This window comes from Canis lupus, chromosome 5 (assembly GCF_011100685.1).
Source record: "Canis lupus familiaris isolate Mischka breed German Shepherd chromosome 5, alternate assembly UU_Cfam_GSD_1.0, whole genome shotgun sequence".
Lineage (NCBI taxonomy): Eukaryota > Metazoa > Chordata > Mammalia > Carnivora > Canidae > Canis > Canis lupus.
In genome coordinates, this window is record NC_049226.1 from 82,822,813 (window position 1) to 82,838,752 (window position 15,940).

Below are 15,940 nucleotides of genomic sequence, written 5' to 3' on the forward strand. Positions count from 1 at the left end.
AAACTGACAGAACTAGATTATCAAGACCAAAAGTTTCAGAATCAAAAAAAATGTACTTAGTAACTGACTAGGGCTAGAGATTCTCCCAAACACAATGACCTAGCAATCCCTGCCAGTCTGCCTCTCCCAGAGCATCAACCTCTGGAGGTGACTCAATGATGAGAAATGCTATTTCAGTAATCAAAGCAGCTACCACTCACCTGTTCGCTGTAGAGAACCTGGACATTTTTGATGATGCGACAGTGCTTCTGAAGAATGGCTACTGCCTGAGCCAGAGGCATTCCTGAAATAAAGGAAGGATACCTGTGTGGTTACTTGGGCTATTCATTTACTGACATCTATCTTCATACTAGGTATTAGACTCTGCCATAAAGCCTGTGATGGGAGGGCAGGTCTATAAACATATTAGTAAATAAAACTTCAGTAAGCAGCAAGAGCTAGAATAAAGTTAGCAGCAAGCAGTAAGGGATCAGTTGGATTGCTTAAGGGGAGGGAGTGAATATACAAGAGATTCCTGGAAATGAGAAGGAATGTGTCAATTCCGAGCAGGAAAAGGGCTCAGAGAAGTCAAAGTCAGCATGAACCAAAGAACAGTGAGAAAAGCACGGATTTCATGAATGGATCTGGAGACCAAGGTTCTGGTTCACTCTGCCACGAATTACATATAACCTAGGGCAGGTTCCTTCCTCTACTCTCTGGCATGTCTCCTCACCTCTCAAAGGAGAGTCTGCAGGAGCACATGACTTGTAAGGGCTTGTTTAAAAAGTTAAAAATCACACATCTACCAGAATCACAGATCTACCAGAATCCTTATTTTACTAAGGATTTCACTGGATCCTTATCAACTCACAAATCCTCTAAATCTTAATACTTGATTTTTAAACTCAAGGCCCATTATAAACAAATTTATATATGCCCCCAATTTAAGAAATCCAGTATCTGGGATCCCTGGGTGGCGCAGCGGTTTAGTGCCTGCCTTTGGCCCAGGGCGTGATCCTGGAGACCGGGGATTGAATCCCACGTCAGGCTCCCGGTGCATGGAGCCTGCTTCTCCCTCTGCCTATGTCTCTGCCTCTCTCTCTCTCTCTGTGTGACTATCATAAATAAATAAAAATTAAAAAAAAAAAAAAAAAAGAAATCCAGTATCTTTAAGATCCCAAGGACTACCAGGGAATACAAAAAAGTATGTTTTCAGAGTTTCTTATATTTCAAACAAGAAGAAATTCACAGAGGCAATTCAAAACAAAGTCTCAGACTAAATCCAAAGTCAAAGACTCATAGCTTTATGAACCCAAGGATAGTGGTGTTATTCACCACTCTCTGGATCCCCAGCACCCAGTACAGGCTTGACCACATAGTGGCTGTTGAATAAATATTTATTCAACAGAGCTGAAGGATAATGGAGTAGGTAATAAGAGAAAGGGAGGAAGGACCACCATATGACCTCAGGCAAGCACAGTGGCTTCCATTCAAGATCAGTGTACCTCTGATTCTAGGACAGATGTGCAGAAAAGAGCTTACACAGAGAATAGAAGGTTATAAAAACATGGTTTGTCTACATTTAGACAATGATCTAACCCTGCCTTCATTTGATGGTCCATTCTACAGTCTGAAGAAAGTTGGAGGAAATCAGACCTTAACACAAGGCACTTTCTAACCTTCTATAATATAGGGCCTGGTACACAGTAAAGGTTTAATAAATGTTTGTTGAGAATATGACCAAGTTGGACGCATCACTCAGCTTTGCCATTCTTGAAATGGAGAAGTTTCTATGCTATCTCTCCCAAAATGAATGGGCAAGCATCCATGTGGAACAGACAGATAAGCTCAGTTAGGTGTTGAGAAATAGAAGGCCACATGGCTTCTCTGACCCACATGGCACAAATCAGTTTGTATCTTTCTTTTCTTTCTCTCTCTTTTTTAAGATTTTTAAATTTATTTATTCATGAGAGACACAGAGAGAGAGAGAGAAAGAGAGAGAGGGAGGCAGAGACATAGAGAGAGAAGCAGGCTCCATGCAGGGAGCTCGAAGTGGGACTCAATCCCCGGACTCCAGGATCAGGACCTGAGCCAAAGGCAGTCGCTTAAACGGTGAGCCACCAGGGCTGTCCTACAAATCAGTTTCTCAAGGGAGGATTCTTTTCTACTTAACCACATCAAATCTCTGGCCTTGGAATCTTCAGGTCCTCAAATCCTGAGTCACCAGGAGAGGAATCCACCTAGAGGAGACAAACCAGCTACGATGGTCAGTTGTCACTCAGCTGCTGATAAAGGAAGGCTACAAAAAGCCTCTAAAGGGAACCAACCATATGAATGGCAAAGAAACTAGGACTGTTCCAGTTTTAACAGTTACCTAGACCCAAAATGAGTTTGGAGTGTATGTCAGCCTTCTAACCTGTATATATATCCTATGTCTTACAGATCTCATCATTTACCTGCTTTTTTTTTTTTTAATTTTTATTTATTTATGATAGTCACACAGAGAGAGAGAGAGAGAGGCAGAGACATAGGCAGAGGGAGAAGCAGGCTCCATGCACCGGGAGCCCGATGTGGGATTTGATCCCGGGTCTCCAGGATGGCACCCTGGGCCAAAGGCAGGCGGTAAACCGCTGCGCCACCCAGGGATCCCCATTTACCTGCTTATAATCCTCCAATGGTTTCTCATTATAGAGTAATAAAACTCAAATAACATGCTACCACCTAAAGTTCCTGAATATTCTGGATCTTGTCCACTTCCATTTTTCTTTCCACTGCTCATCATGCCTCCTTTGTTCCAAGGACACGTCAAACTCTTTCCTATCCTAGCCCTTTGAGCTAGTTCAGATTCTGAGGTAGTGTTCTTCCCATAATTGGTTTCTTCTCATTCTTTAGTTCTTGACTCACATCCGCAACCGCCTTATCTAATGAAGCCTCCTATCCAGTTTATCTATTCGTCTCTGGTATACCTTGAGGACAGAAACATTATCTGTCTTACTCACTGCTGTATCCCCAGCACCCAATCACTGTGCCTAGCAGGTGGTCCTATGTATCTATTGAGCTCTGATTGAGTGAAACAAAACAATTATGGGACATGTAAGTCCTGTACCACAGACCCTGGTGACCACTCTTTCACATTCCTTCTCCTTCTCTACCTCCCCAAATCTAGTCTCTAACTTTCTTCCTAAATCCATGTCCACAACACACTTCACTAATAGATACCCTCTTTTCCACTGGACCCCAAACTCCTTGGTAGTGTCCCAGGCAGCTAAAACCAAAGAGCACTGGGAATCTGGAAAACCTACTTTCTTCTTTCATCAGTACAGCATGTTCTAATTATAATACCAATGGCTTATAGTTCCCTACACACACAATCTTTCCCATTGTTTTGTTTTGAATTTGACTGGAAAATTTATGTCTATAGAGACACTGTAGAAGAGAAATCTGGCAGATTTCTGATAGAGCTTTCCTGGTGCTCACTGGATCCAGGTATGCACTGGTTCCTGTGGCTTGAAGAAAGCCCCCCCCGAATCCCCAGGTCAGATCAAGTTCTTTCTCCCCTTCCAAAGAACCCTATACAACTTCTACCTCATTTTAATAAAATATACTATTTCTGTAACCCTTCCCTCACACTAGACTAAGCTCTTCAGTGCATATGACCATTTCCTATTCAATTTATGTTTGTAAGCAGAATCCACAAGAGGTATATATGCTGCCTTCAACAGAATGAGCCTTCAGTTTCTCTAGAACAGTTCAGACACATGTCTCCACACCAATACATTCTCCAAGTCTTAATGAAAACATTTCTAATTTGTTCTGCCTTTACTCCACCACTAGTCAAGGGGAGTAAAGTCAAGCCATCAATGGCATTCTCAGAGATTCCTCTTTGCCTAGGTTTTCCTGTCCCTGTGTTACTGGCATTTCCCTAATCTCCCAACATTACACAAAGGCCAGGAAGGCAGCCAAGAAGCTGGATGCAGCTCCCCACTGTGATGCCAGGCAGATGATGGCAAGGGCTAGATGCATCTGCATTTGCAGATACCAAGAAGAACTAAGACACAAAGCTGAGCCAATTCTCAGAAGGGTAGAGGGGTGGGAAGCAGGAAATCCCAGTTCAGCTACCTACCTTTCATCTCTACTTTTCTGAGCTTGCTCCTCACTGGCAAATGGAAATTACCTTACAGGATTTTAGTGACTTTAGTTAAGCACTGTCTGGTTCTCTAGTCTAGGAATGTAATTCTAAAACAAAGATCCACTTCTGAGACCTATCCCTACCTATCAGCCCCAGTTGGAGTTTAGATGTGTTGAGGGCTGGGGAGAAAGAAGACTGAGAGAGAGGGGGAAAATTTTTTTTTTTTTTTAAGCTTGAGGAAGTGAAAATAACCATAATCTTTCAGGTAGACCTGATTTAAAACTGCAGATTTTTAAAAACAATTTTATTAAGTAATCTCTACACCCAATGTGGGGCTCAAACCTATAACCCTGAGATCAAGTCACATGTTCTACCAACCCGGCCAGCCACACACCCCTAAAAATACAGATTCTTAAGACCCACAAGAGAATCATTAAGGTCAAGCCACTTCTATGACGTTTCCCTCAAAGTTCAATTCTGGGTCATTGTACAGAAAAGCTCTTTTCATTTTTTTTGCTATTTAGTTTGAAAGAGCTACCCAAATCCTTGATTACTGGAAACTGGCAGAGTTAGGAGTGGGGGCTAAGGAATCTAAACAACAGGTGACAGAGGAAGCCTTGCTCTTCCACCAGGCTTTTTTTGGGGGGTGGGGGTGAAAGAGGAATCCTGGTCTCAGGTGACAACCCTACCCCCAATTTTTTATAAGTCAACCCTACCCCCAATGTGGGGCTCAAACTCACAATTCCCGGGATCAAGAACTGAGCCAGCCAGGTACCCCTTCAACTGACATTCTAATCATTACTTTTGGCTAAGAGGCTCTGTACCATTGAGATCCGAAAACTAGATGCATCATCAAGCAGTTTGAAGCTATGGCTGTGGTTCTCACTCAGCCCGATGAAATACTGGTAAGAGAAGCTGTGCGTAGGGGAGGATCTTTCTTATATAGAAAGCAAACAGCACCCATGTGAATGGGTCTGGAGGCAAATATAACACCGGCCTCCCAATCAACCTCTTGGTGCTTCACAAGAGGCCAAAGTGTTTCATACCAGCTAAAATTTTGGGAAGAACTCTACAGGAGTGGTGTAAGCTATGAGAAATTGGCTAAGGCCTCTCATTAAAACCGGTTCCTATTACCCAGAGGCGTGTAGTTCAGTTAGTTCACAGAGACAATGAGCACCAGCAGGGTCCTACCAGCATCTATTGTGCAGTGTCTCCTCTACTCTGCCTCCACTGACAAGAGTCTTCCAGATTCATGCAAGAGCTATAGCTCAAAGGAGCAGGTGACTCAGTCCAGTAGCCCAAATTAGTGGGACAAAAGTTCAAGTCTGCACAAACAAAGAGGACCAACACCTGCTTCACACTCCTTTTCTAGTGCTGGATCATTGTAAACATACACCGGAGTTACTGAATGTGTACACATAAAGGTAGTGATGTTGGGAAGAGTCAAAACTGGGCCAAAACCCCAAAAATGGCCAAACCGCATTTTATACAAACTAAATGTTACTTTCCATGAACTCGAATTTCATTCAAGCTTCAACTCTCTCTGCTAAGGTCTGGGTTTAGGATTACACCACACACATCGACCACATTAAAAACAAGAAGGAAACAAGTCACAAGTTCCTTTAATACACAGACTCTTCTCACCTCCCTCGACTAGGTTCCTAACATGTGATTAGGGGACCTAACCCTAGCTTTTCCCTTCAGACCAGGCAACCTACAGCCCAGAAGAGTAAAGGAGGACGGACTACTGTGGCGTTTCAGGGTGTCAGTCACTTCTTAGCTGTTAAGTCTGCAAAATGTAAATTGGAAAACAATAGTACGGGCCCTCGGGCCCCAAGGACGCATACTTGAGATGATTACGCACAGGAGCGCAGGGTCTGGCTTTGAGTAAGTGTTTGGGGCGTGTCGGCCATTGTTGTTATTATTACTACTGTACCACTGCCCCAGGAGGGGCCCTGCTGAGGCCTGAGGCGAGGGCGTCAAGGCCAGGACGAGAGACACACTTGAGGGTCTGGCCAGTAGCAGCGGGTAACTTAGTGCCTGGGGCCCAAAGAGCCGAGGACGGAGGAGGCGACGAGCTGCAGGCGCAGGGGAATAAGGGGCAGAGGTCAGAGGCAAGAAGCGCCTTGAGGGAAATGAGAAGCAGAGTAAGGTCCAGAAGCAGGACCCACACTCACCCAGCGTGAATTCCCATTGCTCATTCCCCAGAGAGCGCTCGGGCACCACCTCCAGATCCAGCATTGGTTCAGCTCGCCGGGCCGGGGCGGCCTCCCTGCAGCAGCGCAGACAGCACCCAAGCTGGGGAGACAAAGCAGCAACTGACCCGCCGTCCCCGCGGGCGCAGCTCTCCACCTAGTCCTCGGCTGCCCGCGGCACCAGCCCAACACCACACCTCAGGTCAGCGGAGCTCAGCCCAGCTCACCTCACCGGCAGCAGCCTCGGCGGCAGGGGCAGCGGCGACAGCCGGAGCGTCTGCAGCAAAACTGGCGTGCGGAGCCGTAAAGCGTGGCTGGGGCGGGGCAAGGCGGGGTTTCAGTCTCGGGGGAGGAGCCCAAGGCGGGGTCGCGCACGCGCACAGGGCTGTGGAAGGCGGGGCGAAGGCTGAGCGAAGCCCGACAGTAGCGCCGGGCGGGGTGGGCGCTTGCGGAGCCGGGGGCCGGTGCTCCGTGACCCACATCCGCACACAACACTGCACACACTTAAACGTCTACACAAGGATGTGCACACCACGCAACTCACAAACGTGACGTGGTTATACAACATCCGTCTCCTTCTACACCTATGTCCCACTCACGTTCACGGGGCGCCAAGGCGAGTTCCGAGGGTGCAACCTGAGGCCCAGCGGGGAGCGGGGGCAGCGACTTCCAAGCGAGTGCGTTACGTGCCCGAGTGTCTGCTTGGGGGCAGGGAGCAGTGGGAGAGGAATAGCTAGACTGGGGAGCCGCGGGGCCAGACCTCCGCTGACCTAGTCCAGAGGTGTACAGTCCCTTGGGGCCGGTATCCCGAGGTCGTGGGCGGAGCTCAGCCTCAAGCCAACGCTGGATGCTCTTGCCCAAACCTCTGGGCCCCTTTGTGCCTCATTCTCCTCATTTACGGGTTGGAAGAGGGGGTCCTCTGGCCTGTTCAGCCTGAGCTTTTGGCTCATGACCTGAGGCCCTTAAAAACTAAAAGGCAAACAGACCTCTTTGAGAGCCAATCCTTCAAGGAAGCCGACTGGATTTTCACACCACCCTGAGACGTCAGCTTGTACCTCATTTTACAAGCGAAGAAGAAGGCCTAGAGCTGTAAATGCCTTGCTGTCCTAGGTGTTAGAACCCAAGTTCTTTCTATGACACTGCCCTTCGAGGAAGGATTTTAGCAGGGGAGAGAATGACATGCTAAATTCTCAAACTGGTTTGGTAGGAATGTAACTTGGGAGGCTCCATCAAAACTTGAAGTTACAGCTTTTTGGCATTAAAACATCATGGAGGGATCCCTGGATGGCTCAGGGGTTGGGCGTCTGCCTTCGGCCCAGGGCGTGATCCTGGAGACCTAGGATCGAGCCCCATGTCGGGCTCCTTGCATGGAGCCTGCTTCTCCCTCTGCCTGTGTCTTTGCCTCTGTCTCTCTGTGTCTCTAATGAATAAAATTTTTAAATCTTAAAAAAATATAAAAATAAAAACATGGAGAAGGATGCCCATTGCTGCATCACACGCCAAAACAATAGACTCAAGTCACTGAGATGTCCATCAGTAGGGAAGTGGGAACTAAACTGTGATATATATAATAGAAAATGTTTAAAAACGAAATATATCCCTGTATGCTGATGTGGAAGGAGCACTAACAGAAAAAAGCCAGGTGTCAACTGTATAGTATGTAAAAACAGAAATAAAAGAGACACTGTCCATACCAAAAAAAAAAAAAAAAAAAAAAAACCTTTCTGGAAAGATAAACAAAAAAATTATCAACCTAATACAGGGAGCGGGGCAGGGATAAGGTGGACATTTACTTCTTACTATGCATGGCAAGCATTAAAGATGTGGATAGGTTAGGCTATATGTGAATGAGATAGGTTTAGGATAGGTTATTTGGGCAGGGGGCCTAAATGGCATGGGAGTAGACCTAGAAAGAAACTTCTGGCATTGATGAGGAGTAATCTTAGTTGATCTAAAATGTTTGAATTGAACTCAAATCCAACCAGATTAGGTAGAACTAGTTCTTATATTAAAAAAAAAAAGAAAAAACCCTTGGAGGGATTTATTTCTGGTGAACAAAGAGGTTGGGGCAGGTCCAGTGGAGGTGTGGGAGAAGAAAGACAAAGCCACACTGGATAACAACATGAAAAGGACTTTTAGTCTGGAAGATCCAAGGAGCAGGAAGAACAAGGGTGGGAAAGCACCTAAGAAATTCTCTATTGGGGGGCATGCCTGGATGGCTCAGTGGGTTGAGTGGCTGACTTGATTTCAGCTCAGGCCATGATCTTGGGGTCATGAGATTGAACCCTGCATCAACCTCTACACTCAGCCTATAGTCTGCTGGAGATTCTTGCCCTTTCCCTCTGTCCCTCCTCTTGCTCACATTGCTCTCTTTCTAAATAAGTAAGTAAGTAAGTAAGTAAATAAATAAATAAAATAAGTAAATAAGTAAATAAAATCTGAAAGAAAGAAATAAAAAAAAAAAGTTCCCTACTGGGATAATAGGCAGATAGGTTTCTATGAACAGTGTTAGTCAACAACAAATGGTTATCTTTGCTCATTGTGTTATCCTCAAATTTTTGGCTTTGTTTTTGTCAGGGGTGGGAGTGATAGTTCTGGGATGGTGGTCTGGGAAGAGACCGTTGTCCAGAGCCTGGTATACTGTACAGAAGTAGGAAGTGCCTCAGGGGTATAGACCAATGTGGGAGAATGTCAGCAACTGCCATTCTAGTAACAGGATGAGGATGTTCAGAAACATTGAACTGGCTACTGGTGGACCACTAAAAGTGTATTCAGGGGCACAGGTCATATCTCAGCAGTTAAAACTAGACATGCAGGGACTGTCTCAGGTTAGAGTATAGGGGTGTGAAAATTAATAAAAGGAAACTTATTTAGGGACACCTGGGTGGCTCAGTCAGTTTAGCAACTGACTTGGTTTTGGCTCAGGTCCTAATCTCAGGGTCTTGGGACCAAGCCCCACCTCAGGCTCGGTGCCCAGAGTCTGCTTAAGATTGTCTCCCCCTCTCTATGCCCCTCCTCCCCCTTCTTAAATAAAATTAAATAAATAAATAAATACAATCTTATTAAAAAACAAAACAAAACAAAACACGCCAGGAAACTTTAGAATGGAAGCAGGAGGCCAGTAGGGGGAGCTCTCACACCCCACTCCTGGTGATCAACTGTAGACCCAATAGAACCAGAGGTACCTTGTAAATCCGTATTATTTTTACTGACTTGCCAGGTGGAAGAAAGGTTTCCTCCTCTGTGGGCAACAGCGCAGCCAATGAAAAGCCACTGTAGTTTGAACTCCCATTTTACTCCAATTGACCTTTTGTTTATAATAGCTTCCCCGTTTCCTATGTAAGAACTGTCCTCTCCTTTATTCTAGGGGTTTATTTATGGCTCTGCTGTAGTTTGTCCCAGATTAAAATACTCTTTTTTTAAAAAAAGATTTTATTTATTCATGACAGACAGGGAGAGAGAGAGAGAGGCAGAGACACAGGCAGAGGGAGAAGCAGGTTCCATGCAGGGAGCCCAACCCGGACTCGACCCTGGGTCTCCAGAATCACACCCCGGGCTGAAGGTGGCGCCAAACCGCTGGGCCACCGGGGCTGCCCCAAAATTCTCTATTCTTGAACAAACCCATTTTTGCTGATAAAAAAACTGGCAGACTTATTTTTTTTTAACTTTATTTATTTATTTATTTATTTATTTATTTATTTATTTATTTATTTATTATTTATGATAGTCACAGAGAGAGAGAGAGGCAGAGACATAGGCAGAGGGAGAAGCAGGCTCCATGCACCGGGAGCCCCACGTGGGATTCGATCCCGGGTCTCCAGGATCGCGCCCTGGGCCAAAGGCAGGCGCTAAACCACTGCACCACCCAGGGTTCCCGGCAGACTTATTTTGAAGGTTAACATTGGTTAAACACAAGGACTGGATTTTTTTTTTTAAGATTTTATTTATTTATTCATGAGAATACACAGAGAAGAGAGAGGAGTGGGGAGAGACACAGGAAGAGGGAGATGCAGGTTCCATGCAGGGAGCCCGACATGGGATTCGATTCCAGGTCTCCAGGATTACTCCCTGGGCTGAAGGCGCTAAACCGCTGAGCCACCCAGGCTGCCCAGGACTGGAAGTTTGAATCCTAGTTCTGCCATACAATGATTTTGTGCTTTGGGCAAATTACTATGTCTTAGTTTTATTTGTAAAATGATCATACTTCACAGATTTGTTAGCACTTATGAGTGTCTGACTTACAGGTAAATGGTTTATGTGGAACTAAATTTTTTTAAAAAATATTTTATTTATTTGAGAGAGAGAGAGGAGAGAGCACAAGCAGGGGAGTGGCAGGCAGAGGGAGAGGGAGAAGCAGACTCCCCGCTGAGCAGGGAGCCCAATGCCCCACTCGATCCCAGAACCCTGGGATCATGACCCGAGTGGAAGACAGACACCTAACCTACTGACCCACCCAGGCGCCCCCTAAAATGTTTTTAAAAATCTAATAGTGACAGAATTGATGTAATCCTTTGACAAGACCTATATACTGAATGTGGAGATGAAGGAGAAAAGGAGTAAAGAATAAAAACAGGTTTCTAGCTTTGGGTAGCTGGATGGAAGGTGGTGTTCCTCAGGACAAAGGCTCGGGGAACTGGCAATGGAGGGCCAGAAGGATGGCAAGCCTATTAAAATGGTCACATGTGATAGCTTAGAAAGCAGAAAAAGTACACATTTGAAGGTGAAAAGCTTAGAAAACAAAATCTTAGTACCATGGTTACATTATATTTGTCAAGAATGGACTGGGGAGCCCCTCCCAATCAGCCTTACAAAGGACACTCCTCCTCTCTCAGGGTAGAAGGCCCTCAGTCTCTAAACAGCCCCTCCCCCCCGTGACATTTCATAATTGTTCGTGCAGTAACTTTATTCTCCCCTTTTTTTGAGTGGAAGTGTTTCCTGCAGTTTTCCTGTCCTATTCTACCATTGTAGCCCTGTTAAGGGCAGATCGTGACATATCCCAAGATTTTACCTCAATGCCTAGAACTTTTAGGCTGTTTCCTATAGTAGATAGATTTTCTTGATAAAGGGAGGGTAAAAAAAAATTTTTTTTTTAAAGATTTATTTATTTACTCAGAGAGAGAGAAAGGCAGAGACACAGGCAGAGACAGAAGCAGACTCCATGCAGGAAGCCCGATGTGGGACTCGATCCCGGGTCTCCAGGATCACACCCCAGGCTGCAGGAGGCGCCAAACCGCTGCACCACCAGGGCTGCCCGGGAGGGTAAAATTAAATAATAACTGAGAGGGTGGCCTATGATAGTCATTAACGCTATGGACAAATATTCTCTTTCCCAAGCAAAAGGTAAGATTGGGGTTTCCAGGGGTGCCTGGGTGGCTCAGGGGTCGAGCGTCTGCCTTTGGCTCAGGTCGTGATCCCAAGGTCCTGGGATCAAGTTCCGCATCAGAAACCCGCAGGGTGCCTGCTTCTTCCTTTGCTTGAATCTCTGCCTTTCTCTCTGTGTTTCTCAGGAATAAATGGATAAAATCTTAAAAAAAAAAAAAAAAAAAGAAAGAAAAGGAAAGAAAAGAAAAAGATTGTGATTCCCAGTCAGGTGAAGTTGGGCATAGCCCTGTGATTTGCTAGGTTCAATGATATGTAAACAGAAGTCACATGTGCCAAATTCCCATGAGTTTTAAAAGATAGTGTCCCTTTCATTAAACTGTCTTCTTGGCCCTGCTCCATAGTTGGCTATGTTCAGTGACTGCTCTGTCCGCACAGGCCAACTAGTGATTGGTAGTAGCAAGTTAAGTAAGAGATTAAGCCTTTAAGTCAATGAACTTTTTAAAAAAAATTTTTATTTATTTATGATAGTCACAGAGAGAGAGAGAGGCAGAGACATAGGCAGAGGGAGAAGCAGGCTCCATGCACCAGGAGCCCAACGTGGGATTTGATCCCGGGTCTCCAGGATCGCACCCTGGGCCAAAGGCAGGCGCTAAACCACTGCACCACCCAGGGATCCCTAAGTCAATGAACTTTTTAAAAATTTTTATTTATTTTTATTTATTTTTTATTTTATTTATTTATTTTTTTTAAGTCAATGAACTTTTAAGAATTTGAAGGCGACACAACCAGCCTGATAAGAAAAACCAGGAAAATCAATTATACTTTCTATACTTTTTTCCAGGATCGAGTCCCACATTGGGCTCCTCCCAGGGAGCCTACTTTTTCCTGTCTGTGTCTCTGCCTCTCTGTCTGTCTCATGAACAAATAAATAAAATCTTTTTTTTTTTTTAAATGCCTCAAGGAAGCCTTTTTTGACCACCTAGACTGGGTTAAATGTACAACGTAACAATCAGTACTTCTAGTATAACTTAAACATTACTGCTTTTGGTCAGTTTTGAGCTACACTATGGATTCTCCGAGGGCAGGAACCATATATTTTGGGCAGTGGATATACATTCCCCCTCCCTCAAATAATCCTAGGGGGGTAATCGTACTTTGCTTTTTTTTTTTTTTTTTTTTAAAGATTTTATTTATTCATGAGAGACAGAGAGAGAAAGAGAGGCAGAGATCCAGGCAGAGGGAGAAGCAGGCTCCATGCAGGGAGCCCAATGTGGGACTCGATCCGGGGACTCCAGGATCACGCCCTGGGCCGAAGGCAGGCGCTAAACCACTGAGCCACCCAGGGATCCCTGCTTTTTTTTTTTTTTATAAAGATTTTATTTATATATTCATGAGAGATACACAGAAGCAGAGACATAATCAGAGGGAGAAGCAGGCTCCCTGTGGGGAGCCCAATGTGGTACTCCATCCCAGGACCCTGGGATCACACCCTGAGCCTAACGAAGGCTTAACCATTGAGCCACCCAGGCACTACCATACTTTGCTTTAATATTTTTTAAAAACCAGTAAGGTGCAATATTTTCCTTTTTTTTTTTTTTTTTTTTAAGATTTATTTGAGAGAGAGCGAGCAAGCAGGAAGAGGGGGCTGTGGGAGAGAGAAGCCAACTCTACACTAAGCACAGTGCCTGACGTGGGGCTCAATCCCAGGACTCTAAGGTCATGGCCTGAAGTGAATTAAGAGTTGGAATTTTAACCAACTGAGCCACCCAGGCTTTTTTTTAAACTGATTTTTCCTTTTGGTTGTATGATCTATGTCCTTTGCTCACTTATAATCTTTATATTGATATGAGCCAATATATGCAATTAAAATTTTTCTAGTAGCTACATTCAAAACAAGATAAAATTAATTTTAGTATATTTAGCTCAATATATCAAATATCAATATAATCCAGTATATGAAATTATCATTTATATGTAATAAAAAATTAGTGAGATATCTTCTTACTAGATTTTTGATATCTGGTAAGTATTTTACACTAGCAGTATATATCAATTAAGGCACTAAGCTTTCAGAGGCTAAAGTGAAATAGTCCTCCAGAACAAAGCTTTAAGAGAAAAATATTTAGGGGTGCCTTGGTGGCTCAGCTGGTTAAGTATCTGCCCTTGGCTCAGGTCATGATCCTGGGGTCATGATCCAGGGATCCAGGGATCCCTGAGGCAGTGACTTTTAAAAGTATCCTGTATCAAGAAGAACCAAGGGATCCCTGGGTGGCGCAGCGGTTTGGTGCCTGCCTTTGGCCCAGGGCGTGATCCTGGAGACCCGTGATTGAGTCCCACGTCGGGCTCCCAGTGCATGGAGCCTGCTTCTCCCTCTGCCTGTGTCTCTGCCTCTCTCTCCCTCTCTCTGTGACTATCATAAAAAAAAAAAAAAAAAAAAAAAAAAAGCTACCATTTCACTCATGATCCTACTCTACAATTGTAATTTTCTGGCCTTGACCTATTTTTGAAATGTCATATATGTACATGTAGTGGTGCTATAAGAAAGAATTGATGCTATCTAGGGGTAATCATGCCCTGAAATCTGCCCACAAAAGACAAATATTTGGGAGAGCAAAACACCGATGTTGTCTTGTAAATACACACATAGATGTGCCAGTGAGCTCTGGCGGTTTTAAAAATACGTCCACAAACCCTTTGTCACACCACCCTTGAAGAGATGAAGCTTAATACTCCTCCATTTCAGTGGGCCTGACCCAGTGACTCATTTCTAACATAGAATATGGCACCCCAAGATGAGGTTATTTTTTAAAAGATTTTATTTGAGGGATGGAGAGCACAAGCAGGGGTAGAAGAGGGAGAGGGAGAAGCAGAATCCCTGCTGAGCATGGAGCCCAACAGGCTCCAACCCAAGCTGAAGTCTGATGTTCATCCAACTGAGACACCCCTCACCCCGAGATTAGGTGATTAAAAAGACTGTGGCTTCCATCTTGAATCACTAGTTCTAGGGAAACCCAGCTGCTAAGCTGTGAGCTGCTGTATGGAGACACCCACAGGGCAAGAAGGTGAAGGTCTCCATTCCAAAACCTAACAAGAAATCAAGGGCTTTCTTCACCCAATGGTCTCTGAAAAACTGAGGCCAGTCAATGACCAATTGAGTGGGCTGGGAAGAGGATCTTTCAGCCACAGTCAAGCCTTGAGAGGACTATAGCATGGGCTGATAGCCTGACTCTAACCTCAGAAGGGACCTTGGACCAGACCACTGAACTTAACTTCTTCCAGATTTCTTATCCACAGAAGCTGTGAGATGATGTTTCTTGTTTTAGGCTGCTAGTCTTTGGAGCAGTGTGTTATGCAGTAATGGATAATTCATACAAAGGCTTATAGTTTGAAAAAGCTCCTCTTCGCCAAATGAGGCAAAGATCAATTAAGATATTTGTTTTCTTAAGTAGCCCCAAACTACCATATCCAAATACCTGTTTCTAGAGATGATATTTACTAAAATGCCAGCATGATGCTACTGCTGAAACAACTTTTGAAATTAACCCTCAGTATGAATCTTACTCATTGGAATTTTGCTTAATGGTGCCAATTCACCATTAGTATTTGTTATTTGCAGTACATCTGGTGGTGAATAAGTTTTTCATCATGCACCAAGCTTAAGGCATGTTTCTAAAGTAAAAGACTGGTATAGGAAAAATGCCAAGAAAAATCCTGTTTTTATTTTTATTTTTTTTAAGATTTACTTATTTTACAGAGAGAGAAAGCATGAGCAAGATGGGCAGGAGAGGGAGAGTCCCAAGCTGACTGTGCTGAGCATGTAGTCCTGCTCATGGCTCGACCTCACAACCCTAACAGCATACCCTGAGCTGAAACCAAGAGTGGGACAGATGCTCAACCTACTGCACTATCCAAGAGCTCCAAATACTAACTATGTTTGATATAATACGCACAATCAAATTAAGTACGTAGTCCTAAAATGAGTACCTTGTATAATGGCACTAGTTTGAATGTGTAATTTCTGGAATTCTTCCTCCCCTGCAAGGTCAGTACTTTATAGCTGTAGCTCATACGATGGGTATAGCAGACCAGATTTTTAGGAAACCATAACATACATTGGGAAGTTATTATTTGTGATATTTGCATTACATTTTCTTTGGTATCAGCAGAAATGACCACTAGATGCCACTGTGTGTGTGTTTCTTTTTTAATTAAAAAAAAAAAAATGAAAGAACATTTTGGAAACGAAGTCAATTTTCACGTCATAATGAGCACCAAAGCAGAAATTGTTGGGTTAGGTCAATGAAGAACCAAGATC

The 15,940-nt window shown here is 44.2% G+C and overlaps 1 protein-coding gene across 2 annotated transcripts in view; it reads right to left on the bottom strand.

Moving 5' to 3' along the window:
• The window catches only part of C5H16orf70 (chromosome 5 C16orf70 homolog), a 28,435-nt gene extending 21,829 nt beyond the window's left edge, over window positions 1-6,606 (bottom strand). The window contains exons 1-3 of one of the 2 annotated variants that reach the window (XM_038538716.1): window positions 6,531-6,606; window positions 6,286-6,406; window positions 201-283 (exon numbers count right to left, since the gene is read on the bottom strand). In XM_038538716.1, coding sequence (XP_038394644.1) covers window positions 201-283; window positions 6,286-6,349 — 147 coding nt within the window. In that variant the 5' untranslated portion in view covers window positions 6,350-6,406; window positions 6,531-6,606. Of the gene's footprint in view, window positions 1-200; window positions 284-6,285; window positions 6,407-6,500 lie in introns of both variants that reach the window. The other variant, XM_038538717.1, reaches the window with a different exon arrangement.
• Window positions 6,607-15,940: the final 9,334 nt, after the last annotated feature.